The sequence below is a fragment of the Sinohyriopsis cumingii genome, chromosome 14 (genome assembly GCF_028554795.1).
Source record: "Sinohyriopsis cumingii isolate HCF-2022 chromosome 14, ASM2855479v2, whole genome shotgun sequence".
Taxonomy (NCBI): domain Eukaryota; kingdom Metazoa; phylum Mollusca; class Bivalvia; order Unionida; family Unionidae; genus Sinohyriopsis; species Sinohyriopsis cumingii.
Genome location: NC_142974.1, coordinates 43,615,574 through 43,628,088, shown reverse-complemented (window position 1 = coordinate 43,628,088; position 12,515 = coordinate 43,615,574). Strand labels below are relative to the sequence as shown.

Sequence of the window (12,515 nt, the reverse complement as noted above, 5' to 3'; positions counted from 1 at the left end):
CTACGGTTTACAGTAAGGTTGTGTCATTTTCTTATTGTGAATTTCGAAAACGTCCAAATTAAATGTACTGAAGTTATGCATTGTACATGCAGTGTTTATATTTGTTAAGAAAGGGTATGTTTTGTCTATTGTAAAAATGCAGAGTGACTCTAGTCCTTTGTGGAAAAAATGGTACGTAACATTCTGCATAGAATTGCTGTGACTTTTTTTAAACTTTACCTTACCTTAAACTTTGAATAGAACATTTGAGCCGAGCGGTATACTTGGACGTACTAAGCAAGGTCAAGATCCAGACCTTCATGCGAAAACGATGAATCCGCATAAAAACACGTTTCTTGTTTCAACAAATCGACCGTCAATCATTGGATAATAAAATATATCAGATTGTCCACTAGAAACTTGTGCTATGTATCGATTATAACGTGTTACCTTACTTGCACACAGATGTCCAATATAAAAAAGAAGTGAGTTCCGAGTCAGAAACATCATTGTGGAAATGACGGGACAGTGTAATGGAACCACTGAGTCCAAGTTCAACGAAGCCCAGTACGATGCCCTACCCTGTAACCAGAGTGATGATGTAACCTCTGCAGACATTAGCGATGCCAATATAATATGCCCCTCTAGGGATCTCATACATTCAAAAAACCAGACTGGATACCACAAGTTGGTCAAGGAGCACAAATCAGAGAAAGCTACACGTTTCCTGTGGCTTTGTCTGGCTATTGTAATTTTGCCAGTGGACTTCAGACATCCAGACAGAAATAGGCTAAATATCTGAAAGAACATAGTCCCTAAAAAATTTACAAGAGTCGACAATTTGTCTGCTTCAGAGAAAGGGATAAAGTAGAGTGTTTCATTTGCGATATGACACTTCTGGAATGGAATTATAAAGACACAACTTTCCCCAAATATTCAAGATGGTCTCCGTGTTGTCTCTACCTTCCCTAAGCTGGTGCAGAATGAGTCCAGATGGTCTATGTGCTGTCTCTACCTTCCCTAAGAGGACAGGATTTATGTTTTACTCCTGGGCTACAGATTCATGTGAAATGTGAAAGACCACTGATCTCAACATTTTAAAAAACTATTTTTATATGAATGCATAAGAAGGTTGATTTTTGAGAAAGATTGTGATCGAGACAAATAATTTTGTGGATATAACGATCTCCATGCCACCGTTTCAGCAATTAATGTGGTACCTAATTACAGTTTTGTAAATGGGCATTTTATAAATTTACATTCAGAATCTTCCCCCAAAGATGAAAGAAGTCATTTACGTAGACTTTGTACAGATTCAAGTGAAACACAAAGAGCAGGTACATTTTTTTTTAAAATTACTAAAGAGCGGGGTGCATGTGAGTGTGAGACCCGATTGAACCAAATCGATCCAATTGGCCTACGGTCGGCCCTGCTTGAATGGTTCCAGATTAATACAAAATTTCTAGTACGTTTTCAGATATTTCGATATATGTATGACATTTACTGCATAGTGAACACTGAGTTCTAAAATAACAGTAGGTTAGGCAAATATGCTACACGGCTCTTACTGAGTGTACGACAGGCAAAATGCTGAATAGCATATATCATTGTGAAAATGACTAGGCTACTGCATAGGAGAAATGCTGAATAGCATATATCGTTGTGAAAATGACTAGGATGTTGCATAGGAGAAATGCTAGATAGCATATATCGTTGTGAAAATGACTAGGCTGCTGCATAGGAGAAATGCTAGATAGCATATATCGTTGTGAAAATGACTAGGCTGCTGCATATGAGAAATGCTGAATAGCATATATCGTTGTGAAAATGGCTAGGCTGCTGCATAGGAGAAATGCTGAATAGCATATATCGTTGTGAAAATGGCTAGGCTGCTGCATAGGAGAAATGCTAGATAGCATATATCGTTGTGAAAATGACTAGGATGCTGCATAGGAGAAATGCTGAATAGCATATATCGTTGTGAAAATGGCTAGGCTGCTGCATAGGAGAAATGCTAGATAGCATATATCGTTGTGAAAATGACTAGACTGCTGCATAGGAGAAATGCTAGATAGCATACATATCGTTTAAGGTTTGGTTAAGTCGTTCCATAGCGAAGTTGTTGAAATCAACAGCGATGTCAAATTTTCGCTACAGATTTCACGTCTCCTGGTAAGGTATCGTAACAAGCCTTTGCCAAACGAATTATTTTACTTTCATATTATATATACAATATTAAGCCTGTTATGTGTGAAAGTTGGAACTTTGATGTATATCCGTAATTTTAGTGACGATAACGAGCTGCAAGAATGTCCGGGTTCATGACCTACAATAACTGTATAAATATTTTTCTAATCATTGCTGAAGTGCAATGATGGAGTGGATTGTGCAATTTTTGCAGTTCAAAGGTAGAGGGATATTTTTCTTACCTGTAACCAAACTTTTACCTGAACTGCTTGAAAAGGTAAAGTCGCAACGTCTGATGAAAGTTTACGTTAGCAAATTTTGTATAAAATTGATCTTGTCATATGTGGCTGGAATGTCCTATTGTTCATTGTAGGTGTTCCTACAATTAAACAAATACAGTTTGATGTTAAATGCATACATCGGATACATTACAAAATGTAGCGTTACACACAAAAAAAAATCGGATATCACCACATTATTGCATATCAATCATTTCATGGATCGAATGGCTGCTGCAAACAGCTACACGGCTACAAGAAGCTTCAACTTATTAATTCAGTGCAACGTGAACCACCTACATTGAAATACCGTCTTTTCTAAATAAATCAGTGAAGTTAGATGTAAAACATTAAGTGGATATTATGAATTTACGATTCGTATTTTGGAGTAACTGCTGTACTTCGGTCATGAAGAAACAACTTAAAATTAGTTTAATTCGGTAAAGCCACATTAAACGACAAAATTATAATTTGTTTTGGACAAACTAAATTGCTGTCTTTATATATTTTCATCTATACAGTAAGCAGCAGCATTTCATTTGTTTATTGACAGGCTTTTTTTTAAATATACTTCAGTCTTTACAAGTGATCTAGTAGTGTAAACTGCTAAATAATAATTTGTGAACTTCGTGTTCTGCCGTGTAAGACGTTTGTAATAACGCGGAGTTTCTATATATTTGCAGTAAACTTCATCGCTCCTTCTGATTAAATATGAAAGGTCTAAGGATTTATCCCCATGGTTAGCATTATCTTATGAATGACGGATAATTATACCAAATATTGAATTGATGATAGTTCAGTTTTTTAACATATAAAGTAACAATTTTGTATTCATCAATATAGTGTTTAACGTTCAAAGTTATTTCTTAATGTGAACTGAACTTTGTGCATGCAGTTCCGACATGCCAATAAAGACACGTGACTTGATAAAGTTTGGAATATGTATATTTTATATTAATTTACGCAAAGATCTGTTTTGTGTACTATTTTGTGAAGGTTTTAAATAATTTTTTTACAACATTTAATAAAATGCTAGGCTGAGTAACCATGTTTAACTTCTTATTTTGAACTCTGGTTATAACACGATTCCAATCAATGTAGGGTTTCGGTGATGAGGAAACTAGATATTGTTTGCGTTGCTCTATGAAGGTGTTAAGAATTAACATTAATTATAAGACGATGTAAAGAAGTAATATATGACGTCGTGTACTTTGCTTAGTTTATTAATTATATGCGTATAATAGTATTATCAGCTATAATTTCATTCCTTCTAGCTATAAAACTTTATCCGACTTGTAATAGTATTTATCAACTATAATTTGATTCCCTCTAGCTATATAACTCTATCCAACTTGTACTAGTTGTGTGCGATTTCAAAATGCATTTTCCTTTGTTGAAAAGTAACACCACCAAGTCAAATTAAAAAGGTCGTACAGAGAAAGACGACTGTCAGCATTTTAATGTTTCACTTCGACGCTATAGATGTGAGTAAATTCTTATAATAGCAGCCTAGTCCAGTCCAAAAATTACAACAATGCAGACGTTTTCGACTTTATAACAGAAAGTGCAGCATATCTAAAATTCTTGCGAATGAATTCACATTTCTATTATTTATGAAAACCGCTACATTTTAATAAGAAATTACGGAATTTTTTGGCGGGGTGCGGGGAGGGGCATAAACAGACGGCATTTTTAGATTCTTATACCTTCGTGATGATAATCTCAGTAAAAAAAAAAGAAAGAGTCGAGGTGAAAAGTCAGTTGTTCGGATATCCAATAAACTCCTTTTTTTCATACTAAGTAATGGCAAAAAGTATAAATTCACACTTAATCAATGTTAAAGGAATCATAAAATCTCACAAAAGTTCATTCATAGCGGTCTGTATCCATTATCGTGATTTGACTTTGATGTGTGTCAAATATGTATATCGAAAAAGAAAGAAACTGATATTTATGAAATCCAGTATCATGGAAACAGTCATATTCTATTTTTGGTCAAATACGTGCAGCTTTCTACGTTCTTCCACGCTCCCATTTATCAGGATAAAACGATCATGGCTGTTGTCGAATGAAATTATTTTTGGGTCATGCGGAACTCCAGCAGTAATTATCTGGAGCGTTGTTCCATCTGGAGATAATTTATGAATATTCTGAGATCTATTTCCTACAATATAGACATTGTCCTCTCTGTCCACGGATATACCATATAAATCTTTGAAGTCCTTAGAGGAGTAAATAAAGTACTGCTTTCCATTTGTGAGTCCGAAACAATACTTCACCTCTACCAAATCCAGAAATGTAGACGCGTGTATTGTTTCTATTGAGAGCGACGCTTGTTACGTGTGTATATAAATAATCAAATGCATAAAAACATGTCTCCCGTGCTTGTCTGCTAATAACACTCCAGTAACATTTCTTCTAAGTCATCTGCAGGACCGGAGACTGCGATCTCATACCTGTCGATGGCAGCCACACCATCACACCGATGCTTTGTTGTCACCGTCTATGTGACTTTGGTGGAGAGGTCTCTGATAGATAGAAATTGGACTGTTTTGTTACGGTAGGTCACAGCGACCTCATTGTGCCCCATCAGACACATCGTAAGGGCATTCATGTAATTTGTAACTGCTGACAATGATGTATGAGACATCATACAGGCAGTATGTTTTGTTCTTAAAATCTGTCAACCCTACGCAACCATCCGGAAGATGGACAATACCACTGTACATGTGATCCATTTTTCCAACACTGAATTTCCACCACTTTTTCTAGCTTCACCTGGCACTCTGCAAGAGGTTTATTAATACCAAAATATAGAGGGCTGCTACTGATGGCTGTGCATAGAAATTGCATGCGTTCTGGTATGGATTCAAGTTTCGCTATGCTACTGCAATCCTGTGATAGGATATCATGCAAGTGAATGCCAAGCTCCAGATGTACCGTAACCGACTCTGTTTCTTCATATTTTTCTCTGATTTTATCAGCGTAGAGCTTAAATTGTGTCAAGGACTTCTTACACATCAGAACGTTTTGAATGTCAGTCCCATATTGAAGGACTGTCTCTAGAAATGTATGGGAATTCCTGACGGCATTTATTAAGCCCTGACATTGATGATTCTCTTCGTGGCGATTTATCATTTCTTCTTTGTAGATTCGATATCCCTCTGTCTTCACCAATGCCTCAAGCTCATCCAATTTCTTGTTCATTCTCTGTTTGATATCCAGAATTTCAGCTGTAAGATTATTCACTTCGGCCTCCAACTCGTAAATATTGGACTCAATTCAATTCTTTTTTAGAAAGGTTTGAAGATGTTTCTCTATCTTCTTCATTTTATCAACGATTTCTTCAACTCCGTCAATAAACATTTAGTCTCTTTAGATTGTAACATGATCTGTGATTGAGAAAGAAACAATCCTCACAACAAGCATCATCATGAATTTGACAGTAATATTCAATCTGTTTTTTTTTTGATGGTCCGGGGAACCTAACCCTTCCGCAAACCGCACTGGATTTTCCAATGTACCTGTTAATTCGTCAATGCATATTAGTTTATGGTCCTTGTCGATTTAGTTTTCTGATGGACCTTCGAGCATATACTACATAAACCTTCATTACACACCACACAGAAAATCACTGCATTGTTTGATTGACCTTCATATCGGCACGCATCACACTGCCTGTCTACTTTCACATTCGCCTCTGCTGTTACTGAAATGGCGATTCTGGGAAAGTTTGAAGCCATTCTCTGACAGATTTTCCAGTTTTGGGTTGACTAGTCACAGCTCTGCATACCGGGCACATGGATTTATTCATAGCTCCTCCTTTGTTCCCGATATTTGTTGATATGTAATCTTGAAGACACTTTTCACAAAAAGCATGCGTACATGGGAGTTGTCGTAGAGAGGTAAACATCTCCAGACAAATGGGGCACCCCGCCCTGTCTGTCAATAACGAGTCTCATCTACGAGTTGCCATATGGAAAGTCGCTTAACTCTAGTGATAATGTAAAAATTTACATCCAAATTGTGACACTTTGCTGACTCCGATCTACATACATAAATGCTAATTATACCACTAACAATTAAAGATATATAAACCCACAAACATTTCAATTACTTTGCAAGGGTAAATCTTCCGGGTTCCAAGTACGTGTCAATCTGATTAAAATCAGATTTCCACTGTCCTACGTGATGATTTGGTATTTACCTATATTATTACCATAATCGCTAATTTTATCAACAGATCAGATGAAGTCTTATGTCTTCAAGCTATGGATACTGAACAGCATGGATAAACAGCATCAGTGTGAGCTGTACAATTTGATTCACTGTCGGCTGCTGCCAGATGCATTTACAATGACTAATTAAAAAGTCACCAGAACATGACCCGCAACTGGTCGGTGTACGATATTTACGTAGAAACTTAGATATCTGATTCAAAATCTAATCTCTCTTGAAAATATCATCGATGGATTTTATGTCTCGAATAAAACGATTATCTAACATAAACCAACTGATGTCGCAAAAAGAAATTCCAATTTTTACTATTATGAGTATTACTGTTATTTCCATTCTTTGAACTGTGCATCCACCAGTCAGCTGTTCTCGTAATCCGATCTATATTACTTCCAATTAAGAGAAAGAGTTCATACTTATTTAGTATGATATTTTCCGATCATGAACAGTGGCAAGAATGGCTTCAGTTCTCAGATGCTGCTTCCGGTGGGTAGATGAAGATCTAGAAATGTCAACTAAAGAGCAGTATTATTTCCAATGCCAAGTAAGCCAAGCACAACCCCAATCCCAACCACAACCCTCAATCCGAAAATATGGATGAAATATTCACATCACATACGATTTTGCCTAAGGTCCAAAATACCCAGTGGATTCGTCCAAAGAGTTGTTATATTATCCTAAAGATATATCTGTCTTTACGCCACAAATATATGAAAACTAAGCTCGTAAGATTCCCTTGACCATGCTGTGTTGGTTCAACAATTTGTTGAAAATAAATAAATAAAAATTAACTCAGGATTAAAGCCATTTTCTCCTTGTACACCTAAGATTTCCCACAAATATGGAGGAATTATATTGTTTTTACGTTTTACCCTAGCCTTGCGATTTATGCAGCAAGAGTGTTTCCTATTCATTTTCTGCATTAGATCCCTGCAAAAAGTGTCCAACTGTCAGCTCATATATCTTTGTCATTTCAGGTGTAAAGTCGGCAGCTTCTGGGAATGGTCTTTCGGATACTGGGGAATAGTAATACATCATTCTATGCCCATTTTGTGGAATTCGCCTTTGGCGCCAGTTCAAACTTTAATCCTCGTTAAATCCTCTACAACAGAGCTTTATGGGCAGATGTATCTGTACCGTTATTGAATGTGTCACAGCCTGAAAGCAAACATGAAATGTGTAAATTCTGGATGACGCGGAATCCTTCGTAAGTAAATGGTCTTTACCAAGAGCTGTTAAAAAATGGTCTTTAACACTAAGGTAAACAACGGTCATTAACAACAACTTAAAAATGTTCTTTAATAATAACATAAAAATGGTCTCTAGCACCAACTTAAAAAATGGTTTAACATTAACTTAAAAAATGGTCTTTAACACCAACTTAAAACGGTCTTTAACACTAACTTAAAAATGGTCTTTAACACTAACTGAAAAATTGGTCTTTAACTCTTACTTAAAAAATGGTCTTTAACAGTAACTTTAAAAAAAGCAAAAACAAAAACAAACAACAAATAACATTGACCTGCATTTCAGTGGTTTCAATGAAGCTGGTTTGCTGTAATATAATTCTTGAATATATATTATCAACATCTGATGCTTTTATAGCATTGTGTCCCGTAAGTATTTATCGATATCACGTAAGAGACTACTTCGAATGAATATTTAATTCTTACTAGAGGTGTTGTTGGTAAATAAACTGAAAATATGAATTTTCTGTCTTAATTTCAAGGATCTGCTTTTCACTCTTGATCAGGATAATTAGTTTGTAATTGAAAATGTAAAGTACCAGTCCATAACAATTGGTATATCTTGGCCCTCGTCATTATCAGTGCTGTTGAACTTGTTGTACACGTTTTGATCTTTTCATCAGACTCGGAAACTGTAACAAGCACAATGGATGCAACTTTAGCTTTTTTCCTTTTACTTGCATTGCCTATGATAGTTGTCCATTGTGATGACAGCCATAGTTCCAGTGCTGTACTTTACAACCAGGAGAATTTCGAAGAAAACATCAAAGCCAAGAAGCATTTTGTTATGTTCTTTGCTCCTTGGTAAGATATTTTCGTTTCGTCAGCGACCGGTATACTTTAGAATCAATGTATTACCTTATCTCCGTTTTTACCATCATAAGTGAATATATGATAAGATATATAAGTAAAGATAATCAATATAGTATTGACTGAAAAACAATACAGTAGAAATTAAATATCGGAATCGCAGAATTAGTACCAAAGATCAGTGTTATATTTAGTGGCTTTTTATTACTATTCACATGACGTCCTGCAACCACTACAGAGGGAAGTTGGTAAAACTCCTATGTACATATACATCTCAGGGCAAGTTATCACTTCATTGCACTTTAAAATATAAAATATAATTGTAGTACATGGTATTACATAGTACTAATATTAGTACCCCTACATCGTGGACGGGTCCCAAAACTTGAGACCTCTTCCACGATGTATTTTTTTTTTTAGGTTGCCGTCTTTCTGCCTAAATAACAGCATTGTGTAACATGATGAGAAGACAAATTTTGAGGAATATCTCACACTTGGCAGTCCATATTTATTCTTTTCTACAAATTGAAGTCATATTGCTTTAGTTTGACCTTCCTTACTCTTTCATCCATTTTGCTAATAAATTCTAATTCAGACAGAAGCAAATGGATATGTTTTAAAGTTGTGTTGACCTGCAATTCAGTTGGCTGGAATGCGATGGAAGCTTGGAATGCTGAAATAGATTAAAAGGATGATAAGTATCTTGAACGAAATGAAGCTATCTAAACACTTTAATGAGAATTTGAATATTTGTATTCATTTGGTTAAAGAAAGATACTTCAACTTTTCTGATGTTGGTGTTCTCGGATTTCACTGCATTTCAGCCAGCTGGATTGTAAGACTTACCTCTGCCCCATTCTCATGTTAATTCTACAATGTAAGACATCACCCCTGATATTCATGTTTAGGTCAATGTCTTACTGCTACAAGAGGGGCATTATATAGCATGTTTCCTGGTTGACTGACTGGAATGATAGGCCAGAAGTTTTAGGAATATCTCTCACTTGGCAGCCCATATTGATGCTTTTCCAACTTTCTGGTCCAAGTAAATGTGTTCGGTATGTCTACTCTCAAAAAGTTGTTTGTCAGAGACTTGCTGATTTCAAGGTCACTAGGTAATAATTGTTAATGACAATATGTCACATATGTAATAATTAAGATGCCTATAGTATCAAACTTTCTGTTTAACCCTTTACCTCATGTAAGTGCCTTTTGACACCTCTACTCCATTCATATGGAAGCGCCTTCTGTAAACATCAGCCATTTTAAGCATTTTTTTGCAATGCCAATTCTGGGAAAAAAACATTTGATACTACATTCATTTCTGCGAATGACAATTACATCAGATCATGTGGCCACTATTTATGCTTTGGTCAAAATCTGCTATTTAAAGTAACTGGGTTGTAATCTCCACTCTCCAAAATGGAGGTTGCGGATTTCATTCAGTACTTATGAAGTTTTCACGATTAGAATCACAACTATGAAAGCTTCAATAACTTGGGTAAAGGCTCTGATATTCATGTAGGCAGCAATTAGTTTTTATAAATTATCAAATTCAGATGATTTAGTGATGTAGACACGGACAAAAAACTTGTAAATTTAGAGTATGAGAAATGGCAGCTATGGTTGGTTGTGCGGCTTCACAGACATGACGGTGAAGTAGTTCTCTCAAGATTTTGAAGCACACACAAAATTCTTCTGTGAAAAATAATTATACAGCTATAACAATCAGACTTTACTCTTAAATTTTTACACACATAATAGATGTGTTCCAAAAATGTGAAATGGTTCAAATTGCTGTTAAACATAACATACACTACATTGCGTAACAGTTAGCAGGCAAGGCTATGCATATGTAGTCGAATAGGTAACAGGTGTTCTATTTACAGCACACTGCACTGGGTAACTTTGCTCTATGAGGTAAAGGGTTAATTAATAAATAATGATATGGATATAAATAAGATTTTTTCAAGTGATTCAGGTGTGTAAATAAATAGATCCGTACAAATCCACTCTTTTTTCAAGTGATTCAGGCGTGTAAATGAATAGATCCATATAAATCCACTCTTTTTTCAAGTGATTCAGGCATGTAAATAAATAGATCCTTACAAATCCACTCTTTTTTCAAGTGATTCAAGTGTGTAAATAAGTAGATCCATACAAATCCACCCTTTTTTCAAGTGATTCAGGCATGTAAATAAATAGATCCTTACAAATCCACTCTTTTTTCAAGTGATTCAGGTGTGTAACTAAATAGATCCATACAAATCCACTCTTTTTTTTAAAGTAAAACTTTTGTTGTTGTTGACACCATTAAATAGATGAGCCTGTTATGTATATGTAGGGATTATATATTACACATGTATGTTTCAGTTACCTGTCTTTGCTGTTCATGTTATCTACATATTTCATACATTTCCTGTTTTCTAATACATGTACGTGTACTGTTAGATATGTATTTATTTGCCAGTAATATCCCAAAAAAAGATAAAATAATTTTTTTTTATATTTTAAAAATAAATATAAAACAGTTTCATCAATACAGCCCATCTTTTATTTTACATTACATTTTTTACTTTATTAGAGACATTGTCATAGCTGATGGCAAGTTAAAATCTTTCAAATGCATGTTCAGTTTTCCAGTCAACTTGCCCTAGGGCCAGATATCCTTGTAAGGGTTCAGACAGTGACATGTTAGCAAATTAGAACACGTGTATCAAAATTCAGACAGTGACGTGACATTCTTCTGTGCAATCAAGTAGAGAGACCTGTCCAAGGATGCACCACAGCATCTATGCAATCAAGTAAAGAGACCTGTCCAATACTATAGCATTTGTGCAATCAGGTAGAGAGATCTGCCCAAGGATGTACTATAGCATCTGTGCAATCAGGTAGAGAGATCTGCCCAAGGATGTACTATAGCATCTGTGCAATCAAGTATAGAGACCTGTCCAAGGATATACTATAGCATCTATGCAATCAAGTATAGAGACCTGCCCAAGGATGTACTATAGCATCTGTGCAATCAAGTAAAGAGACCTGACCAAGCATGTACTATAGCATCTATGCAATCAAGTAAAGAGACCTGTCCAAGGATGTACTACAGCATCTGTGCAATCAAGTAAAGAGACCTGTCCAAGGATGTACTATAGCATCTGTGCAATCAAGTAGAGAGACCTGTCCAAGGATCCACTAGAGCATCTATGCAATCAAGTAAAGAGACCTGTCCAAGGATGTACTACAGCATCTGTGCAATCAAGTAAAGAGACCTGTTCAAAGATGTACTACAGCATCTGTGCAATCAAGTAAAGAGACCTGTCCAAGGATGTACTACAGCATCTGTGCAATCAAGTAAAGAGTCCTGTCCAAAGATGTACTACAGCATCTATGCAATCAAGTAAAGAGACCTGTCCAAGGATGCACTATAGCATCTGTGCAATCAAGTAAAGAGACCTGTCCAAGGATGCACTATAGCACCTATGCAGTCAAGTAAAGAGGCCTGTCCAAAGATGTACTACAGCATCTGTGCAATCAAGTAAAGAGACCTGTCCAAGGATGTACTACAGCATCTATGCAATCAAGTAAAGAGACCTGTCCAAGGATGCACTATAGCATCTGTGCAATCAAGTAAAGAGGCCTGCCCATGGTTCTGTGCAATACATTCTTTGGATGGTTGTTAATGCCACTTTCAACTCATAATTGACTTTATCATACTGAGGAAATGGATCAGAGTTCATTCTCTCGGACATGTGGAGGTAGCCAACCTTGGCAGGCATTG

General features: G+C 35.9%; 1 protein-coding gene across 2 annotated transcripts in view; it reads left to right on the top strand.

Moving 5' to 3' along the window:
• The first annotated feature begins 8,503 nt into the window (after positions 1-8,503).
• The window catches only part of LOC149783654 (thioredoxin domain-containing protein 5-like), a 43,428-nt gene continuing 39,416 nt past the window's right edge, over positions 8,504-12,515 (top strand). For both annotated transcript variants that reach the window (XM_089931897.1, XM_089931896.1), the window contains exon 1: positions 8,504-8,731. In XM_089931897.1, the coding sequence (XP_089788023.1) occupies positions 8,574-8,731 (158 nt within the window). In that variant the 5' untranslated portion in view covers positions 8,504-8,573. The remainder of the gene's footprint in view (positions 8,732-12,515) is intronic.